This window comes from Mytilus edulis, chromosome 9, assembly GCF_963676685.1.
Source record: "Mytilus edulis chromosome 9, xbMytEdul2.2, whole genome shotgun sequence".
Taxonomy (NCBI): domain Eukaryota; kingdom Metazoa; phylum Mollusca; class Bivalvia; order Mytilida; family Mytilidae; genus Mytilus; species Mytilus edulis.
Window position 1 is genome coordinate 61,922,724 of NC_092352.1, and position 23,957 is coordinate 61,946,680.

The window sequence follows — 23,957 nt, forward strand, 5'->3', positions numbered from 1 at the left end:
ATCTGACACGTTTGGGGGTTATTAAATCAGACACGTTTGGGGAATATTGGATATTACAGACACGTTTCGGAAGAATAGACACGTTTGGAAGACAGGACACGTTTGGGAGTGTTACAAATATATCATAATACAAAATAACTGAATGTCGTACTTCTACAAAACATTGTTTTTTATCCCGTTTTTGAATTCCCCAAGTTTCGCATTTGAATTCAAACTGCCATTTAGAAACAATATAATAGAGCAATGTATTCAGGTGTAATTTGTTCATCTTTGAATTAAAAATTGAAAGCTTATTAAAAAAGAAAATGAGATTTTTTTTTTATGAAGATGGTTCTTGTGATACTCTGAGGGCAATAATCTATCTGCTTGGACGAGAGATATCAGTCCAAAGAACTAATATAAGAGAAACACGATTTAATTTGCTCATTTGTAATGTTACTATAGTTCATATTTTAGAATTGTATTGAAGATGGATAAAAAAAAGAATCACTCAACATTCTACAGTTATATTTTGACGTCTTTCAGAATGACCGTTTCCTTGCAATCCGTTAAGTGTTCGCCATGATCAGTCAAATTAATTGAATAACACACGATAACAGACTAGCAGAGAAAACCACAATAAAATAATTTTTTATGGGAAATATATCGTAATACGAAATAACTGTTCATCATACTTTAATAATACATTGTTTTTATCCGTTTCTTCATATTTCACTAATTTCTCAATCCTTTTTCAGACCGTGTCATTATATATCCACAGAAAAAAGATACATTATATTTAGCTGTTAATTATTTGTTAAAATTATTTATAAGCTTGTTCAACGATTTTTTAAATGATCGGAAATACAATTAACCTTGATCGAAATAACAAAATTTTAGCTCCTACATACGTAAAGTAAAATGTAATATCATTTTTGTGTGCCAAGACAAAAGTAAGCTGAGACGATAGCACACATATCTAACTAATATTGCTTCATTTAAAAGTCGTCTGATGTTCCGAAATATCAAAACATCGGGTTCCTGGAATAAAATTTAAGAGTATTAATGAAAAGAACTTCATTGTAGTTAACGCTCTAAGGCAGATTATCAGTACCGGTGTAGAGATGTCTGAAAATTACTGTTGAAAGAAACATAAGATTTATTTATGAAGAAGAGACAATGTTTTAAAAGGTTGAAAGAAAAGATCGGACACAGAAAAACATGGGGGAAATATTGCAAAACTTGGTATTGGGGATGTTCATGACGTCGAATCAAAATTTGATAATCTAAATTGTATATCTGAAAAATAATTTAACAATTATCAAAAGTACCAGGATTATAATTTAGTACGCCAGACACGCGTTTCGTCTACACAAGACTCATCAGTGACGCTCATATCAAAATAGTTATAAAGCCACACAAGTACAAAGTTGAAGAGCATTTTGGATCCAAAATTCCAAAAGGTTGTGCCAAATACGGCGAAGGTAAATAAACTCATCATAGATACCAGGACTAAATTTAGTATATACGCAAGACGAGCGTTTCGTCTACAAAAGACTCATCAGTGACGCTCGAATCAAAAAAAGTTAAAAATGCTTAATAAAGTACGAAGTTGAGAGCATTGAGGACCAAATTTCCTAAAAGTTTAGCTAAATACAGCTAAGGTAATCTATGCCTGAGGTAGAAAAGGCTTAGTATTTCAAAACATTCAAAAATTTGTAAATTGTAATCTATTCCTGGGACAAGAAAATCTTTAGTTTTTCGAAAAATTCAAAGTTTTGTAAACAGAAAATTCATAAAAATGACCACATAATTGATATTCATGTCAACACCGAAGTGCTGACTACTGAGCTGGTGATACCCTCGGGGACGAAACGTGTACCAGCGGTTGCATCGACCCAGTGGTGTAAATAGTTATCAAAAGTACCAGGATTATAATTTAGTACGCCAGACTCGCGTTTCGTCTACACAAGACACTTTAGTGACGCTCATATCAAAATAGTTATAAAGCCAAACAAGTACAAAGTTGAAGGGCATTTTGGATCCAAAATTCCAAAACGTTGTGCCAAATACGGCTAAAGTAATCTTTTCCTGGGACAAGAAAATTCTTAGTTTTTCAAAAAATTCAAAATTTTGTAAACAGGAAATTAATAAAAAATGACCACATAATTGATATTCATGTCAACACCGAAGAGCTGACTACTGGGCTGGTGATACCCTCGGGGACGAAACGTCCACCAGCAGTGGCACCGACCTAGTAGTGTAAATAGTTATCAAAAGTACCAGGATTATAAATCAGTACGCCAGACGCGCGTTTCGTCTACACAAGACTCATCAGTGACGCTCATATAAAAATAGTTATAAAGCCAGTCAAGTACAAAGTTGAAGAGCATTTTGGATCCAACATTCCAAAAATTGTGTCAAATACGGCTAAGGTAATCTATTCCTGGGACAAGAAAATCCTTATTTTTTGAAAAATTCACAGTTTTGTAAACAGGAAATTCATACAAATGACCACATAATTGATATTCATGACAACACCAAGGTGCTGACTACTGGGCTTGTGATACCCTCGTGGACGAAACGTCCACCAGCAGTGGCATCGACCTAGTGTTGTAAATAGTTATCAAAAGTACCCGGATTATAATTCAGTATGTCAGACGCGCGTTTTGTCTACACAAGACTCACCAGTGACGCTCATATCAAAATAGTTCTAAAGCCAAACAAGTACAAAGTTGAAGAGCATTTTGGAACCAAAATTTTAAAAATTGTGCCAAATACGGCTAAGCTTATATATTCCTCGGACAAGAAAATCCTTAGTTTTTGGAAAAATTCAAAATTTTATCAAAATAGTTATAAAGCCAAACAAGTACAAAGTTAAATAGCATTTTGGATCCAAAATTCTAAAAAGTTAAGCCATGCAAGAGATTATAATACAATGAATAAGATTCTCAAAATTAGGAATATTTATAAATATTTGATAACATTTTGATCAAAAGGGGAAAAACATCCATTGTACACATAATATTGTGCGAATAAGAACAAAACAGAATGTACAATAAAGATTACAATATTAATCATAAAAAGTAACATTTAGGATAATATATCAGGCAGCCACTATTTCTTTAACCAGCTGTACATTAACCTTTTCGTATCAAGTGAGAGTACATTTTGTACTTAGACCAATTGGCCACCGAGACAACTAAAATAAACTGACTTTACAAAATTCGACTTGAAAGTTAAAGTAGCCAATACTTGTTCTGTGAACAGTTATACTTTGAATATTATTTTCTATACCAGGAAAAACTATGAACAAAAATACCGAACTCGAAGGTAAATTAAAAAGATTTGCAGTATTGAAAACTTATACTAAACCCAACGTTTGACTGTATACTAATATATAGTAGCATACACGTTTTCGATCTTTTATATATATATATATATATATATCCATAATTTGAGCGTGTCTTTATTTTGAGGGGGAGTGACCAGACATGGTTGTGGTGTCTTTCTAATAAGGGACCAACGCTATTATGCTATTTGAGAACATCATTTGTATCAACCTGGCAACATTAAAGAATTGCTTAAATTCAAGTCAAGTCATTTGATGTCTGATTGATAATTGTCTCACACAACACCTACGTATTTTTATGAGATGCTTTCGTCGATTGAAGGGGAAATGGATGTAGTTGATCAGAAAGTTTAGAATTAAGTGATGATGGCCGATTACATGACTTTCAAATCAATTCTCAAGTAGCAATCATTTTTTTTTAAAAGCTATGACCGGAAAGAGTAAAGTGGTTGTCTTTTGTAAATGTCGGTCGGATTTTTTGCTTTTTTGTTATTGCCACAAATCGGCCTATAGTATTTGTTTTAATTGATTTTCAATTTGCCATTTCGGGTCCTCTTTTAGCTGTCTTTACGTAATTGATTTAGCTCATTGTTGAAGGTCACACACAGTCCCATAGATTTCACACTCGTACCTGGAAATTAAGCAACATCTGCCTATTTATAATAAGAGATACATGTAAATGTACACATGATAAAGACACACATTTTGTCTAATAGTAATCACCCTCTGTAATACAGTATTGAAAAATTGAACGGTGCATTTATTTATTATTTCTGTGTTCTTAATTGGAGATGGCATTATAATGACAATGGTAAAATGAATAAGTGTATTAAATCTACGCATGTGACCTGTTAAGTTCTAATTGTCGTCACGTTTATTTTCGCTCGGTCAAATCTGATTTGTTGTATGTTATTTGCAAAATTAGTCATATGTATTCCTATTAATTTACGTTTTCGATTCTTCCCATAATTTTCATCACATATGCCTGAATATTTTTACTCGGTCAAACCAGATTTGTTGCTTTTAATTTGCATAGTTTGTGCACATGTTTTCCTATTGATTTCCGTTTTCGATTTCTCCCACTACTTCAATTGTCCAGCATCTTTCGTCTTTTAAAAAAATCCATGTAGATGAATTGGCTTGTCTTAAACATTCTGGTCATGGAATTATGTTCACTAGGTACATGTACTTAATACAATCTAGGAAAACCTGGAAAAGAATTAAATCAGCAGGTACGTCAAGGACACACGTGTCCACACCTTCTAACATTGAACGGAATATTTTTTTGTTTCAGGTAATATTTATCGAGAACATATATCATATATACTTTGAAAAAAATAAGTATTCAAACAAAAGATTGAAAGCACGATACATGTATACAGAGAGGAATATCTACTTTAAGAATAAATAATGAAAACAATCAGAATTCGGGATGGGAAATACGGTGTTGAATACATACACGACTAGCAAAACACAATACAAAGTACGCTTATTAGGTAAGCTATGATCGTGAATAAATGAAATTGGAGACTGAGAGTTCATTTATGATTTTCATGTGCTCGTCAGATATCGTGAATTTCGTCAGTTGTTGTCTTTTGTTAATGTCTGTCTGGTTTTCCGTTTGTTTGTTTTGCCACAAACCTGGCTGTTGGTTTGTTCGTTTTAGTTTATTCACAATTTGTCATTTCGAGGCCTTTTATTGCTGACTTTACGTTATTGGTTTAGCTCATTGTTGAAGGCCGTACTCTGTCTCATAGCTTTTAAAGTGTGGTGTATGTTAAACACTTGTCTTTTGGAAATCAAACAACATCTGCCCTTTAAAAATAAATTATACATGATAGAGACACACAGTTTGTCTAGTTTTAATTATCCTCTTTAATGCAGTGTTGGAAAATTGAACGGTGCATTTATGTATTTATTTCTGTTTTCTGAATTGGAGTAGGGAATCATAATGCCAACTGATAGCATGTATAAGTGTTATGAACCCACACTTGTGACCTGTTCAGTTCTAATTGTTGTCACGTTTATTTTTGCTCGGTCAAATCTGATTTGTTGTATGTTATTTGCAAAATTAGTCATATGTATTCCTATTAATTTACGTTTTCGATTCTTCCCATATTTTCAATTGTTCAGCATCTTTCGTCTGTTGTAGAATAAAAAAAAAACATGTAGTTTGATTGTCTTGTCTTAAATATTATGGTTATGGATTTATATTCACTAGGTTATTAATTAACACTTGGAAAACGTTGAAAATATTTAAATCTACATGCAGGTGAAGGACATGCGTGTCCACATTTTTTTTACTTTGAAGGGAAAAATTTCTTATACAAATTATTTCTATCAGGTAAGATTTATCGTGAACATATATCATATATACTTTTTCCAAAACAAAAAAGAAATACTTGAAAAAAAACCAGTTGAAGCACGATAGGCCGAAAGGCATGTCTACACGACGAAGTATTAAATCATTGAAATAAAGAAACAATCCGAGTTATGGGTTGGACACACAGTGTAGAGTACGCAGACAACTAGTTAAACACAATCCAGAGTACGCTTATGAGGTATGCGATGAATAAATGAAATTGGTTGATTTTCATGTGCTCTTTAGAAGTCTGGAATTTCGTCAGTTGTCGCCTTTTGTAACTGTCTTTTTTCGCCTGTTGTTTTATGCCACAAACCTAGCTGTTGAATCTTTTCGTTTTAGTTGTCCATCTTGTTCTTTCGGGGCCTTTTACAGCCGAGTTTACCTTTTGCTCATGATGGATCGCCGTACACAGTCCTATAGCTTTAAAGTCATATATTTGGTCTCTGTTAGATACTTTTCTCTTTGGAAATCAAACAACATCTGCCTATTCATAATATAAGTTCATGCCTATACATATAATAGACACACACAGTTTGTCTAATATTAATTAACATCTTTAATACAGTGTTGGAAAATTGAACGGTGCATTTATTTATTTATTTCTGTTTTCTAGAATGGAGTTGACATTATAACGGCAATGGTTAAAATGTATAAGTGTAATGAACCTGATTTGTTGCTTGTAATTTGTATGTTTGTGCACATTATCCCTTAGTAAATTTTACGGACGCCATCACGAGTTGGTTGACCGTTATGGAATAACCGTTTTACAAATGATATCGGATATGTTCCTTACGTCGTAACTGCAATCCCCTTCCCTTTCATGAATGTGACCTACCGAATTAGACTATTTACCGGATTTGTAATCACATAAGCAACACGACGGGTGCCACATGTGGAGCAGGATCTGCTTACCCTTCCGGAGCACCTGAGATCACCCTTAGTTTTTGGTGGGGTTCGTGTTGTTTATTCTTTAGTTTTCTATGTTGTGTCATGTGTACTATTGTTTTTCTGTTTGTCGTTTTCATTTTTAGCTATGGCGTTGTCAGTTTGTTTTAGATTTATGAGTTTGACTGTCCCTTTGGTATCTTTCGTCCCTCTTTTATTTCATATTGATTTTCATTTCTATTTCTCCCAAAACTTCAGCTGTCCAGCATCTTTTGTCTATTATGGAATTAGAAAAAACATCTGTTGCTAGGTAGGTTTTCTTGTCTTTAAAATTTCGGTTATGGCATTTTATTCCCTAGATTCGTAAGAAACACTTAAAAATAAACTCATCATAGATACCAGGATTAAAATTTTATATTTACGCTAGACGCGCGTTTTTGTTTTGATTTATGCTCATTTTGTTATTTCGAGGCCTTTTATTACCGAGTTTTGCGTTTTGCTCATTGTTGATCGCCGTGCACAGTCTTATAGCTTTTAGAGTCATATATTTGGTCTCTGTTAAATACTCGTCTCTTTGGAAATGAAGCAACATCTGCCTATTCATAATCAGATACATCATAAACATATGATAGAGACACGCATTTTGTTTAATATTAATTGACCTCTTTAATACAGTGTTGGAAAATTGAACGGTTCATTTATTTATTTATTTTTGTTTTCTTAATTAGTGTTAGGCATTAAATTGACAATGACTAAACTGTATAAGTGTTATGAACCCAGGTATGTGACCTGTTAAGTTTTAATTTTCATCACTCATACCTGAATTTTGTCAGCTGATTTGTTGCTTGTAGTTTGTATCAGTAAACTATAGTTTTTGCACATGTTTCTTTTTTGATTTTGGTGTTTGATTTCTCCAATAATAAAAATCGTTCTTCATCTTTCGTCTCTTATATAACTAGAAACTCATATAGGTAGATTTTCTTGTCTTAAACATTCTGGTTATGTAACTATATTCACTATGTGCTTAATAAACACAAGGAAAACGTTAAAAAGAATAAAACCAGATCTAGAAGGCACGTGAACGACACACTTGTCAACTTGTTTAAATATTGAAGGACAGGTTTTTTATAGTCAAACTACTGAGTCACTACGTACTAGTATTGCTTTTCTGTAAAATGTATCGTTAGTATGATTTATATATTAAGTATGGTAAGATGATCACCATTTTAGAGCTAGATAGTAGTAGTTTCAGTTGAAAATACCAATTGAATACTAGCTTTGTAAACATGATTTTTCAGACAATTTCCATTGTTTTGGTTAAAAAGAAAGTCCGACCATGTATCTTCCAAATATATCTCATCAGTTTTATATACAGAAATGCAGTGTAGGAGTATGACAGGAATGACCTCTCAATTTAAGATCTAAATACTATCATTGCCAATGGATGTCATCAGTCCGGATTTTAATCATGACCACAACCTTACTCAAACTGATTACACAGGACTAACCGGTAAATAGTCGCCATATTCATCATTTAACATTTGTCTGTCAATGTCAAAACAAAAGCAAACACTGTGAGGGGTGAATTTCCCAAGAATCACAACATTTGGGTTACTTAAGGGTCACGAAAGTCTGCCTATAAGTAAGATCTACAGGACGTAGCTACATTAATCAACAAGCTAATCTAGCTTTCCTATAGGGAATTAACCAAAGAGCAAAGAGACGGGAAACCACTTCGCTCTTGCATTTTATTTCTGGTGGTTAGTTTTTCATAATGACATACTGCAATCTTTTTGTTCTAATATCGAACACGGTATATATTGAAAAAATAATTGCATTTTATTCAAGTTTTAATATCTATTTCAATCAAGTTCTTATGTGTTTAGTCTTTGATCTAGCTGCCTGAAAAACACAAATATAGGATTTTAGTTATAGAACTTAATTGATACTATTGTATAAAAAAAATTGTTTTAAAAACACGTGCAATCGATATTAGTAAATTTTAATTGAGTGATAATACTTAGTTAATTAAATGGTGAAAATAAAAAAAGTCGTTTTTACTTTATACCGAACTCTTGAGTTAGCCATTTGAAAACAGTTTTATGATCACTGTCCTAGTTTAAGACCTTACGTTTCCTGTCATGATATCTATCACCATACGGTAACATATTATTAATTTTGCCCTATCGTCTGAATATTTGCCCAAAAGACAATAAAACCATATATCCTTATAATAAAAGAAGATGTGGTATAATTGCGCGTGAGACAACTCTCCACAAGAGTCCAAATTAACAACTATGGGTCAATGTACGGCCTTCAACAATAAATAAAGTTTTAATGGTTGTCACTTTCTGTATCTTTTTTTTTAAATGGTTTAGATTTTTTTTAATCGATCGAGGTTGTCATATATCTTTCCAAATTGTTCCTAAACTTGATTCAGTGAGTAAACTTAGATAAAGCATGAGCGTTGCTTTCTTTTCCGAAGTTTGAACAAAGAACTTGTACGTTATATCATATAAGTTAAACCTTTTTTGCTCATGGCGTTGTGAGAGTTATCAACATAAGCAACCCCTTTTATTGCTCTGTGCTTTACAGTGTACTACATGTATATGTGTGTGGTAAACTATAATTAAATAACATTTACAGAAGTTTCTTTCACATATCCAGTTGTACGTGTTGTAACATGGTGCGTCAAACCAGGTATCTAAGTGACCACCGTAATGCGCTGCACAATCCTCATTACCACGAGAGTTGCCTGGTTCTCCGCTGTTCCATGATGTAAATTTAGCCTTTTCTTGATCATAAGACCACCTGAAGTTTCCCTCGTGAAGATCCGTCAGACCAAGCCAGTAGTGGGATCCTTAAAAGTTCAAATCCTAATATTAAAGTCATATGAAACGAGTGACTGGTGAAAAATAATGTTTATCCAATTCTTGAACCAATGCATGTATATATCATAAACTTAGTGCTCTGTGCTCAATTGTATCTTTTTTACGCAAATGTATCGTATAATCGTCAATTATTTTATCTCTGTCTGTTATGATTTAACAAATATGGCTACTCATTGAATGCCGTGTTTTGAAACTATGTATTATTCTTGATAATAATGATGTTTTTGTCCCAGGCGGATAACCCTGGTCTCACAACCTTTTTTAAACTTTTGGTCCTCTGCGATCTTCAACTTGGTAGTTGTTATGGCTTTCAAACTTTTTACATCTGAGCATAGTTTTGTGTGGACGTAGCGCTTGTCTGGTGTATACAAATATTTGTTAACCTGTTACCTTTGTATGGCTATTATTCGTTTGTTTCTCTGTCCTATATTTTCTCCCATTAACTTGTTTATTCATTGTTACCCTGTCGTGTAATGTTGTCATTTTAATGTTATAATTCACACTGCCATTAAAGCGGGAGGTTCGGCATGCCACAAAACCAGGTTCAACCCACCATTTTTTCATAAAATGCCCTGTACCAAGTCAGGAAAATGGCCATTGTTACATTATAGTTCGTTTCTGTGTGTGTTACGTTTCGGTGTTGTGTCTCTGTTGTGTCGTAGTTCTCTTATATTTGATACGTTTCCCTCAGTTTTAGTTTGTAACCCGGATTTGTTTTTTTCTCTATCGATTTATCAATTTTGAACCCGGTATACTACTGTTGCCTTTATTTGAAACCGAAGTTTACCGATTGTCACCTTATTGTAAATAATCAACAAAAAGCATGGGTATTGAGCACGTGTTTAACATGTACAATCAGATAATTGTTTATTTTAATGACAGATCCATGCGTATTGCGATCATCGGATTTTTACGAGGAGGGTCACACTAAGGTCACTATGCATACGGAAAATATATCGGCGAATTGCTTCATGGAAAGAAGAAATCAAAAATAAATTAGTATGGCGTTCATTATCACTGAACTAGTATATATTTGTTTAGGGGCCAGCTGAAGGACGCCTCCGGGTGCGGGAATTTCTCGCTACATTGAAGACCTGTTGGTGACCTTCTGCTGTTGTTTTTTATTTGGTCGGGTTGTTGTCTCTTTGACACATTCCCCATTTCCATTCTCAATTTTATTTTAAACTTCTTCTAAATGTGGACAAATGAAAGAATGTTCCTCAGAAAAAAGTATATGTACATGAGTTGTATAATGAAAGCTATCCATTTAGTCATAAACATTTATGCATAATTTGTTTTTAATTTGACGTTTATTATGACTTTAGTAGATAATTTATCCTGAATACTATATTTGAATGCGTTTGAATCGAAGTGAATTTCAATGAATCTCTAGTTGACTACTTACGCTAAAACAAATTATCGCCATATCAATATTAATTTGAATTTTCTATATATTTACGCGAAAAGAAAGTTAGAAAAAATTGTGATTAGAAACCGTTAGTAGGTTAGATAAAGCAATATTTGAGAAAAAAAATACATTTACAATGAGAAATTTGTTTTACCGTATAAACAGAAAATAAATAATAAAATAATAACCAAAAATGCAATTAACCTGGTTTTTTGGTGTTTTTGTACAACCAAGAGTTCGGTTTTTAGATAAAAGGATGCTTTAGAATACGTCACTCTATACCTAACCACACACAAAAAAATGATACTAATCTTATGTAGCATGTATGCTACTACACAAGTACTGGTTTAAACATAGTCATGATAACATTATGATTTATGGTACTAGTGAAATAGAGGCTTCTTACCTTTTCGGAGCACTCGATTTCAACACGGTTTAAGGGTGCTCGCGGGTCTAAATCATTTTTTTATTTAATATAGGATTTCGCTATATTTTTCAATAAATGAACGTTATCTTATATTTAATAGAAAAATGAAATAAAAAAATGGGGTCACCGTTCATTTACGCTCACAATCTACCTTCGAAAGAAGCATACATTTTTGTTAATGTCCTTTTTTTCTGTTGAACTAATAGGATAAGTAGCGGTAATATCGAAATAAAAAAAGAACTAAATTACAGAAATCGCTTAAATTTTACAATTATTTAGTTTATGTACAGCTTATTAGAAAACAACAATAAAAAATATAGGTCACCGATGAGTTAAAAAATACATTTCAATTTTAATGCCAAAAATGGCATTTTTGCACCAAAGGGAGATAATTTGGAGCTTTTCAATGATATCTACATTTTAAAAGTCACCTAGGGCCAACACGAATTGATTATTTTGGAATGATTTTTGTACCATATGATAAAGTAACAACTACTAAAGGTAATAAATAAAATTTGTAATAAAAAATAACTGTTTAATTCTTTTCTGAAAATCTTATACCTGCGAGCCTCCTTAAGTCCTATTCTTCCTCAACCTCAAGTATTCTGTGAACTAAGTGTTGTCTGACCCGTTTTTGAATAATGGCCATTGATTTGTCTGCTTTTGCATAACTTATGTTTTTATTGCTTCTTGATATTTTCTACTTTAAAAGTTAGTTTCATTATTTTTTTACTTCTTATATAATGTTGTTTGATATACCTTGCAATGTAAATTAAAACTATCTATTTTTTATGTATGAAGACTCACCCTTACTAAACTGTGTTTTTAACCATTTATTTTCTGGTGAGTCGTCAATTTTGACAAGATATCCACCTATTTGACGACATTTTTTCTGCAATAAAACAAAGATTGTTACTAAGCAAAAAATCTACGCTGACACAGCATCTCTGGTTTCTTTGAAGATAAAACACAATATGATACAACTATTCAAATATAAAACGTAAATTTAGAAAAAAAAGACGTAGATGTTCAAATAGAATATGTGGCTTACAGAGTAATGACTTAAAATGACCCAAAATACAAGTATATATTAAGATACTCCATTGAAAGTTCATTACACGATCACATATCAGAACGTACGATTGAATTATGTTTGAATCGTTTCAACTACGTATACAGACAACACATACGCAGATTTCAGATCAGCATGTTTGGTTGAATTCTCACAAGCTTTCCTTCGTGCAGAAATTACATTTTCTTGAATTATAACTCATTCCCAGGTGCACAGAACAGACCATGCTGCAGCACGTTTACTTTCATTTGTGTACCCAAAGACTAAACTGGTTTTCTCGTCTGTTAGTATAATTCTGTCATGAAACATTTATCAAGCCACACATGCAATATATGATAAATTAGCTTCCTCTTGCATTAACATTTCGCCTACTTTTAATGGATAATGATAATGAATGAATATTAAATTGTCATGTATCACATGAGCAAAACCATTAACATACCTCTGCGTTGAACCAAGTTTCAACATCTCCTCCAAGATAATAACAATGATCTTTGTAGGTTTTCCATTCTTTCTCTGTTAATTTACAAACCAATATACTTGACTATTGTCTTGTTCTTGTACTTCAATTTGTTTTGCATATCTGACTATATACTTGTATTATAATTCTTGAAGTTATCTAATTGCAGATAACTATATATGTTATATATTACCAGGAACAGTGATTGACGAAATCATTTAATTTCTATAATTAATTTATGCCTTATAATATAAAATAGGACAGTGGAATATAAGTGATTGAGGTACAGATTTCCTTGTTTGAAACTCTCATATATAATACCACGTTTTCGATTTAACAAATTTCATTTTAAAAATTCAAAGCAGCTTTGAGCAGTTAATACAAATGTACAGTAAAAATAACATAAAGATAAAAAATTACTCCCATTGCATTTGAAAGATCTAAATGCAACTGACTAAAGTTCTTGTATTTCTAAAAAAAAAAAAAAAAACATCTTTGGGGGCACGAATTTGAAAGAAAAAAAATGTTTGATAGTAAATCTTAAAAACAAATCCTAATTAATTTGAAAACATAATTTGTTTGTTCTGAAAAAAAGAAAAAAAACAACATGTGAAAGATAATCACATTTATATTTCATTTATATTTGTTATTGACCCAAATGTTTGTCATTAAAGTAACAAAGAGGGAAGAAATCAACAACCACCCTACCCCAAACACATACAAGATCAAATGAGTAGATGACTGTTATACGTCCGTAATATTAAGGCAAATCCTGCTTTGTGCTAGAACGCCACTTTGTTCATATCTTCAGTTTTCTGTGTTGTATATTGTGTACTTTTATATGTCTGATTGTCTTTTTCGTTGTTAGCAATTGCGTTGTAAGTTTATTTTCGATCTACGAGTTTGACTCTCCCTCTGGTATGTTTTGCCTCTCTTTGAGTCGGAATTTTAATGTGTACAATGTTACAGTCCACAGAAAGACATGTCAAACTACCAGGACACATTATTCTGACGACCTCCAACAATGAAAACGTTACCAGGAGACTACTGATCTCAATATGACAAGACATACGATCATCAGTGACTTTATAAAGTAAGACGATACCGAATGACTTTACGCCACGAGTTATCGTTCCTGATGTTATCGAATAACCAGTCAATGCAGCAGGTTTTGCAATCACAAAGTGATTAAATTATAAAAATTCTTTTATTTTTGGTAACTATGTGACATTTTAAACGGTAAATTTCCTTAGATACATGTACAGAGTGCCGATAGATTTGATGCAATACTTAATGGTTATTTGACATTGATTACTAATTCATTACTTAAAGCACGAAACACAAACAGAAAATAGTTTGTTAGTATGGAATATTTGATTTGGACTTTTCTAGGACCAAACATTTTTCCCATTTGAATTTTAGACAAAAAATATGTATACCATATTTCAACAAGAATTTGAAAAGGTTTTTTTCTAAGGCAAACCAAAGAGACGAATTATTCGCGATTCATGCATTTACAATTATATAATTGCTATTGGGAGTAAATAAGTTTGCTGTCAGACATGGTTTTAAATTTCTGAATTTGACGGAATTTTATAAATGTACTTACTCTCTAGTTCCTTTTCCAGACCATCCAATGTCTTTTTAGTTTTCTCAAATATCTTCTTAGATTTGTCTGATAGACATGGCAGAGAACCCACTTGGACTACCGTTAAGGCTATGAATAACAACGCAGTAAATGCAGACATGTTCAATGTTCTAGAATAAGAAATTGACGAAAGCTACAATTAAGATGTTCATTAAATAAGTTAAAAAAAACAAAACAACATTAACCACGATTAAATAGTCCATGTTTTCATATAAATTTGGTATACATCGGCAGATTCTGATACCCTAAATTGTTTTTATTTGCGAAGGTATGCCGAGTGTAAACTTTACAAACCAAACCATGATTCTCAAGAAAAAAAAACATGTTTTCTTGCTCCGTTCAATTTATGTTTTATTTGATGTTTATTTCTGCTATTTGGATTGTATTGTTTCAAAGTTTTTAGAAACACGAATTACTTTTGTTTTTAATATCTATAACCCACTTACCTTAAGTTAATTCAACGCGTAATTTTAACTGGATAACATGTATTATATTGAATTTTGAGTCCTGCAATGCCATTATAATGAAATAGAAACCAAAATCATTGACACCTGTTACGTCAAGACCATTTCCACGAAATACAAAAACGTAAACAAATTTTATTTTTATAAAATGTCTTCCTGTTTTGTTTTTTTATGAAATTGCTATAAATTCAAAAATAGATCATCTGAGCTTTATTTGACAAGTTGTTTTCGGAAAATGCTCGTTAACTTCATACTTTTAACTTTTGAGTGCCACTGAGTGTTTTGTAGACGAAACACTTGTCTAGAGAACAAATAATTAATCTTGGTGATTAGTGTGAATTTATTTACCGTACATAAATAAAGTGTAGCTTAACAGAGTTACTTCGCTTTGTGTATGAAAGTGTAAACAAAATATTTTTATCAGTTTCAAAAAGGAAAACAAATATGTGGAAATAGGTGAATGTGTCTCAAATCGTAATTCCTCATCTGAACTATAAATGGTAAGCACCAACAAAAGTAAGAGAGTTCGGCTGAGAATTCTTACAAAAATATAAATTCTTAAGTATTAGTCATGTATAGAACATGTAGAAGTCATTGACGAACTCGCAGAGTGTATGTTTATTTTTGGTAAAATTATCAGTCACCTTTGTTAACACCAGTTTTGCTATTATGGAGTCGAGCATACCATTTTCATACAACGTATTTCAAATATCATGAACAGAAAGATGTATGTCTCATGTCACCTTGTCTGAAGTCGGGTGACATAATGATATTGTTCCATCCTTTTTTTTATTATTATGTTACCCTGATTTATATGTGTTATTGTGTTGATGTTTCGTTGATGTATATCCTAGTACATACTCCTTTTACACAAATGGTAAATTGTAAAAAACTTGCGACGTACATGTCTCGACGGCTGGTCCAGTTTCTGTAGTCTAATAACTACACGATTACACTATCTCATGTTGTTTATTTATTGACAATTTGGTAATTATAATCAAACCGAACTCATCTATATGATGTATAATATGATTCTACGAAGTTCAATTCGCATAATATAGGTTTTATTTATCGCTTGTTTAGATTCATAGAAACCAACGCCACTGTCCTATAAAAGTTGTACACATTTGCACGAGAAGTGCAATAGGTTTGTCGGGGAGGCCAAAAGACTGCTTTTATAACTGTATGCTTTTTTTTAGTAATTTTTTTTTTTTACTGTAGGCAACATTCAAGGATGACAATAACTAATTTCCAATAGACTGACCGGTATTAAAAAAAGTAGAATTTCCAGATTAGAAAAATATATCATCCTATGGGGGTTTACCTTAAAAACTAGCAAAATGCAGACGTATTAGTGTATTGGTATAGATTTAAGGACAACAGATTCCTTAGTGTTGTTATTTGAACACCCATACTATGCATGTTACATTTGCCGTTGAAGGGTCAATGAAGGTTTATGATAATTGAATTGTTAATCAATCAATCATTTGTTTTTTATAAATCACTGTATATTTATTTTTAGTTTTTTGCCTCAGCAGAGCAATTAATTAAACTGTTCGAATTCTATCAAACAATTGTAAATAAAATTGAGAATGGAAATGGGGAATGTGTTCAAGAGACAACAACCCGACCATAGAAAAAAACAACAGTATCGTATGCATCAATAACACAGATACCGAAGGGCACAGTGAAACATATATACGACTCTATTCTAAAAACTACCAAAAGAGTTCCTGAATGTGTAAAATCAAGAAACAACAAGAACCAATAACCAAGCATTTGGCTAAGAACGTAAATATTAATGTGCAGAGGGATTCAAATAAACATTTTCTTTTAAAATTAGTTTTGTGGTTATATTAAATTCTTTCCATTTTTATCATAATCTCTGACTTACAAAAGATACAAGACAAAAACACATAAGAAATCTGTTTGACAGTGGATTTTATTCAATGCTGTTGGTATTATACTCAAATTGAAAGAAAGTTGCATAATAAAATTATGATATACCGCATGTATTTCACAAACTTAACATGAGTTTATTTGTCCCTCAAAAAAGACGAAAAGCAGTCTTTTGTTTCATCTGGATTATTTTTGTCGTAGGAATGTTATCCATTTACACACGAGACACCTCTTCATAAATGCATACCTAAATACTATTATGTTTACAATACGAAACTTAGGTGTCGGGTGTATTTCATATTGTTATTATTTTTCTACATTACCAGATATTCATCTTAATGAGATAGTAGTCCATAGATGCGGTTACATAAGCCAGCTACTTTAGAATTATTTTAGTCCATTGTTATACAGGATTTACCTTAACGAATTATCATTGCTATTTAAATGTAAATTATTTGTTAGTGAGTTTATTTTTTGGTTCTGAAGGTTCCACTACTTCCTTTCTTTTTTCCCTTAACGTTCTAAAAGCGCCTCTATGTTGCCTAATGTTCTTCTTCTTGCACGCTGCACCTGCTACGAAAATTATGTTACGCGTTTAATAATTCGTCTGGCATTTGCTGTAAATGTCCCACACGATTTGAATGTTATCAAATACCATGTTGAAACATTTATTTGTACTACAACGGTGTTGTCCGCATCCTCGAACCCCTTCAATAACTGGCTTAGATGAGAATCTAATTGTGCAATTCAGTCTTCTTGTGATTGCGATTGTGACACAGTGGTGACTGCAGTACCCCTATTTTGACAGTTTTACCTTTTATGTCTGTTTTGTTCACTCAAAGTTGTAAATGTAATGGAATTTGATTCGACTGTCATATGAATTAGAGGTTTAGCGCTATAAAACCAGGTCCAATCCACCATTTTCTACACAAGGAAATGCCAGTGCCAAGTCAGGAATATGACAGTTGTTGTCTATTCGTTTGATGTGTTTTATTCTTTGATTTTGCCATTTGATTGATGACTTTCCGTAATGAATTTTCCTCGGAGTTCAGTATTTTTGTGATTTTACTTTTTAAAGATTATTTTTTTTTTATAATTATAGCATACCTTTTCTCTCTCTTTTACAATTATAATTATAGCATATCTTTTTTCTCTGTTTTACATGTATAAATATAGCATATCTTTTCTCTCTTTTACATGTATAATTATAGCATATCTTTTCTCTCTCTTTTACATGTATAGTTATAACATATCTTTTCTCTCTTTTTTGCATCTATAATTATAGCATATATTTTCTCTCTCTTTTGCATATATAATTATAGCATATCTTTTCTCTCTCTTTTACATGTATAATTATAGCATATCTTTTTTTTTCTTTTTTGCACGTATAATTATAGAATATTTTTCCTCTCCCTTTTACATGTATAATTATAACATATCTTCTCTCTCTCTCTCTCTATCTCTCTCTTTTGTATGTGTAATTATATAGCATATCTTATCTCTCTCTTTTACATGTTTACTTTTTGGGATTATTGAAAAAGGTTGTCAACAGAGAAAAACATGCATTTGTATTATCCTTGCAAAACTAAATATTTCCTGAAATTCATGTAATTTTAAGTAATTGTATCATTGGAAAACATACCCCAATCTCCTTATTTTTATAAGAAACTTTTATCGATAGAAGGAAAGTGTATGTAGTTGATTACAAAGTTCAGAAGCAAATGATGATTGCCGATTACTAGACTTTCAATTCAAGTCTCAAGTAGTATTCAATTTTTACAATGATACGATTTGGAATAAAAAGTGGTTGTCTTTCATTTAAATTTATTCACATCTTATCATTTCGGGTTCTTTTATTGCTTAATTTGCGTTACTGGTTTTGCTCGTTGTTAAGGGTTGTGCATAGTCCCATACTTTTATTGTCCTATCATTTGGTCTGTGTTTGATATTTGTCTATTTGGAAATCACCAAACAACATCTGCCGCTTAAAAAGAGATACATATGATAGAGACACGCATTTGTCTAATATTAATTTACATCTTTAATACAGTGTTAGAAAATTGAACGGTGCATTTAGTTATTTATTTCTTAATTGGAGATGACATTAAAAGGACAATTATTAAAATGTATAAGTGTAATGATCCCATACATATGACCTGTTAAGTTCTAATTTTCATCACATCTGCCTGAATATCTTGACCTTGCCAAAGCTGATTTGTTGCTTGTAATTTGTATAGTTTGTGCACGTGTTTTCCTATTGATTGCCGTTTACGATTTCTCCCATAACTTCAATTGTCCAGCATCTTTCGTCTGTTATAGAATTAAATAAAACCATGCAGGTAGATTTATTATCTTAAACATTTTGGTTATGGAATTATATTCACTAGGTTCTTAATAAACACTAGGAAAACGTTGAAAAGACCTAGAATTAAATCAGCAAGGAATTTGTTTCTTATACAAACTAATGTTTTTGGTAGAATTTATCGTAAACATATATAATATATAATATATACTTTTAAAACAAAAAAATAATTGAACAAACATAAGTCTGAAAGCACAATAGACTGAAAACGAAAACTCCAGAATAATTCGTTGATATTTTAAAGATTCATGACGTATTGCAACATCTTCAAGTCATAAGTATTTTTACATTTATTTTAATTAAAATTCACATTTTTTTTCGGATTTCATACACTACAAACCTGTTTTGTCTTTATATTTGATCCGGTATTGTTTCCTTTTGCAACCACATATCTATGATTTTTTTTTATAATGCTATACAAGTATGATTTTTTGACTATCACAAAACCGGGTTCTGTTTTGTGAAATCTTGGGTCAAACTGGGTCGTACACATTGTTAAATCCGGGTCAATTCAGGTTTCAGACCACCAATTAATAATCCCTATCTGTTCAAACAACTGTTGTTATTTTCACAGCTTTCTCAATATTTTACCTTAAGTTTAACTTCATAGAAACCAGGTATATCCTGAATTGTACATTTATCAGCTTTCTGCATGCCATTAAAATCATATTAGAAAGAAGAGGTCTTCCGAATAGAGGTACCACTAAAAATAACCCCTGGTTTTCTGGAAATCTTTAAATAGTATGCTATTGAGTGCATTAATCCTCAATTTTGAATGCAAGCTCATAAACAAGTAAATTTTAGCTCAAAATGGTCTTAATATATTTCTCTTTCACCAAAAGTTTCATTACTGCCAATTTGTTGGTAAGTTTAAGTAAACGATGACATCAAATGCACTATTTTTTTGTCCGAGTAGGCCTACGTTCACATACGTTTTGAGGGAGTAATTGGTGGTGTGACACCTTCAGCTTGACATGTCCCAGATCTTTCGACCAATGCACATAAATACAGGTATAAAGTTTCTCGAAGTGATAAGTCTTGTAATCTCTATAGCAACCACTGTTTGTATTGTAGACATTTTAACTATATCACAGTCCAGCGACCTCTTATAATAAAAATGCAACAAACGCAAAAATGTCAGTGATAAATAAAGGCAAAAAGTGATAAATCGATTGAGAGAAAAATAGATCAGGGTTACAATCTATAACGAGGGAAACACATCAACTAAAAGAGGAAAACATCAAAACAACATAACGCTGAAGTGCAACAAAAACAAAAACAAAAAATGATAGAAGTAGAAAAAGAAGAACAACAAAATGTTAATTGGCCAGCGCTTTTGGAGAAGCCTGTTGTTTTGGCATTTCAAAGATGTTGTTCAATAAACATTTTGTCCAAAAGAGCCTTGTAGTTTTTAACTGCGTCCTACGAAGGCTTTAGTGTACAAAAATTTCAGGAAAATTTAAAACCTTTTTTTTTCATTATAAATTTTATTTATTATACTAATATTTGTTACTTTATGATATGGAACAAAAATCAACACAAAATTTTTTTATTCGTTTTGGCCCAAGATGACTTTTAAAATGTTTATATCATTGAAAAAGCTTGAAATTATCTCCCTTTTGTGCAAAAATGCAATTGTTTAGCATTAAAATTGAAATACCTTTTTTAACTCATCGGTGACCTATATTTTTTATTATTATTTTCAAATAAGCTGTACTTAAACTAAATAATTGTAAAATTTAGGCGATTTCTGTAATTTCGTTCTTTTTTTATTTCGATATTAGGCCACACCAATTTGATTCCTTGTTCGACGGACTCGCCCGCACCTATTTTTTTCCAAACAGATTTTTTTTATTTTTTTTATATTCCCGCTTCCCGCATCCGGAAATGTAATCAGGTCCATTTCCCGCACAGTTTTTTTGTAAATATTATAAAAAGATATCAACATTTGTTTTTAAAATCACAGTCTAACCTGTATATAACGATTTTAAACATAAAAGCACCCCACCACACTTTGTCAATATCTGTGAGAATATTTGTTTCAGCATGAAACCTATTTATCTAAAGCGGGAGTGCTCCGATATAAATTTATATCAGCGGGAATACCTGTAAAGAACAAAAAATTGGTTACTTTCCCCCTTACTTATATTCTCTATCAAAAAATTTTCGTTGTAAGAATAAAGTACAAAGAACTTCTGAAGGATTTGCCTTCAACTGCAATTATATTGTATGCTGGCGAAACAAAACTATCCATAGCCGCTGCATGTTTATGCACCTATCCTGATTGATTGAGGGGCCTGTCGTTCAGCAGTTATCGTTTGTTGATGTTGTTCATTGGTATTTTCCCGTTTGGATATACATGATATATAACTTAGATCGTTGGTTTTCCTGTTCGAATGGTGTACGCTAATAATTTTGGGGTCCTTTATAGCCTGCTGTTTGGTCTGTATCAAAGCCCTGTGTGAAAGGCCGTACTTTGACCTGTGTTTGTTATTATCAGGTTGAGAACAACCCTCCCTCAGACAAGGGGTCATTTTACTAATGTAGAAAAGAAAATAGAAATACCAAGGATTTGTATAGTTCTTCTATACAAAACCTTTGAAAACTTAGAATTTTGTACCCAAAAAGAGGAGAGTTACATCATATTTTAAACAACTTTTTCTAAAAGAGGGGTCCACTTATTTTGAATAATATTAAACTGTTAAAGTAAATGTGTTAACATGGTTCAAGTCCAGGAATATTACAAAATTCTTGGACATGTTTTGACCATTTAATACAAGATAGATAAATAGTTCTTTGAGAAAATATGAGCCCTTTTGTACAAACAAATATATTATAACTTATATTGATACCTCATAAAACATGTAAAAGGGATATTTATAACATTAAGGGGTTGTCCCCAAACTGATTATGACTTGGATGGGGAATTGTCTCATTGTCAGTCGCACATACATAGACCAGATTTAATTATTTCTTGGTGAACAGGGAAAAAATACTTCAGAAATTAAAGAAATGTCAAAGTACAAGTGCGAAATCAAGCTTTAATATTGTCAAAACCTACTATTTTATGTTTACAAAAAAAAATTATAACCGCTCGCCTTTACTTTTCAAGCTTCGCCTCAAAAATTTGCAAATTAAATATTTTTTTATTAAAATTTTCAAATCGCTCGCTCGCCCCAAATTTTGGAGTCCAAAAATCCGTAGAACAAGAAATTAAATTGGTGTGGCCTTACCTATATTTCTCCTATTAGTTCAACAGAAAAAAAATAAGAAAAAAATGCATGCTTCTTTCGAAGGAAGATTGTGAGCTCAAATGAACGATGACCCTAATTTTTTTATTTTATTTTCTATAAAGTATATGATAAAGTTCATTTAAGGAAAAAATAGCAAAATCCTATATTTAAAAGAAATCGATTTATACCCGGGAGCCCCCTTAACACATGTTTTTTTAAATGCTGAAAACAACAATTTAACCTTTTACCTGGAGAATTGGAAATATCAGATGAAGCACTGTGGGTGTCATGGTCAAGCTAGTGTAACTTATATATTAACATCAATATCAAAAAGGGTGCATTCTATACGTTTTTGTCCCAAGGTAAGAGTTTGTACTTAGGGGTTGTTGTTTGCTACTGTTAATCACAACTCTTTTTCCGTTGAATTTTTTAGTAGAGTGTGTACTTTTTGTGCTGTTGTACCACTGTCCCAGGTTATGAGGAGGGTTTGGTGCCATTGACATCCACATTCTGTATGTGTTTGTGTCAAATCAGTAATTTCGTTCATTAATTTGTACATAAATAAGGCCGTTAGTTTTCTCAATTGAATTGTTTTAAATATGTCATTTCGGGGCATTTATAGTTGGCAATACTGTATTGAGTTTATTTACTGTTGAAGGCAGTACGGGGTATATAGAGGTGAATTTGGGTCTTAGATGGTCTCTTGTGATATACCTCATATTTAATGCTTCCTCAACAAATGTACAATGCAAAGTAATGTTAATTTGTATGTTTTTCTGTATACCTTTGTTCAACTTAGGTGATACCAGAATAAAATGATATAATAGTTGGCATTTAAATGACATTTTCTTAATTTCATATCGTCCTGACCATGTCGTAAATATTTGCCATGGACTTTTAGCAACCAATTATCAATCAATCTTATCATTTTCATACAACTTTGTTAAAATAAATCTTGTGGCGAGAAGTAAATTTAAGTGGTTAAAATACTCAGATTTTTCTTATATGTTCAGCACTTTTAGCCTAGCATCGCTTTCGAGCTATACAGTAGTATTTCAGTAAAATATCTTTAAAACTAACTAACCAATTGTTACTCAGAAAAGCTCCATTGTGTGGACAAACAAGTATTCGAATCATGAATAATCAAAACAATTAAGTGTCATCATTTGGTGTACACAGAAATACAATATAGGAGTATGAAGGATTTGAAATCACAATGAAAAATCCCAAAATATCTGTGCCAAGGAACAACTGTGCGTTAGCAGTCCTTATCTAAATCATGACTAGACCCTTATTCAAAACGGATGAGTATTAAATTTACACGACTAACATGAATATTGTTGTCATATGCATGAATTCACAAAAGGCTGTCAATGCCTATACAGATGCATCACACCGTTTGAGCCACTTGAGATCTGCGAGATTCTACTCATTGGAAAGTGTCAAATGTGGCTGTATATGAGTGGCGAAAGATACCAGAGTCACATTCGACGTAATAAGTAGAAAAAACTG

At 32.0% G+C, this 23,957-nt stretch overlaps 1 protein-coding gene across 1 annotated transcript; it reads right to left on the bottom strand.

Moving 5' to 3' along the window:
* Positions 1-8,413: 8,413 nt before the first annotated feature.
* LOC139490387 (perlucin-like protein) lies at positions 8,414-15,026 on the bottom strand. Its single transcript, XM_071277197.1, has 6 exons — positions 14,934-15,026; positions 14,449-14,597; positions 12,822-12,895; positions 12,115-12,199; positions 9,226-9,441; positions 8,414-8,483 (listed from the first exon to the last, which is right to left on the bottom strand). Exons 2-6 carry the CDS (start codon positions 14,585-14,587, stop codon positions 8,476-8,478), a joined length of 522 nt encoding a protein of 173 aa, XP_071133298.1. The 5' UTR covers positions 14,588-14,597; positions 14,934-15,026; the 3' UTR covers positions 8,414-8,475.
* Between the last annotated feature and the right edge of the window lie 8,931 nt (positions 15,027-23,957).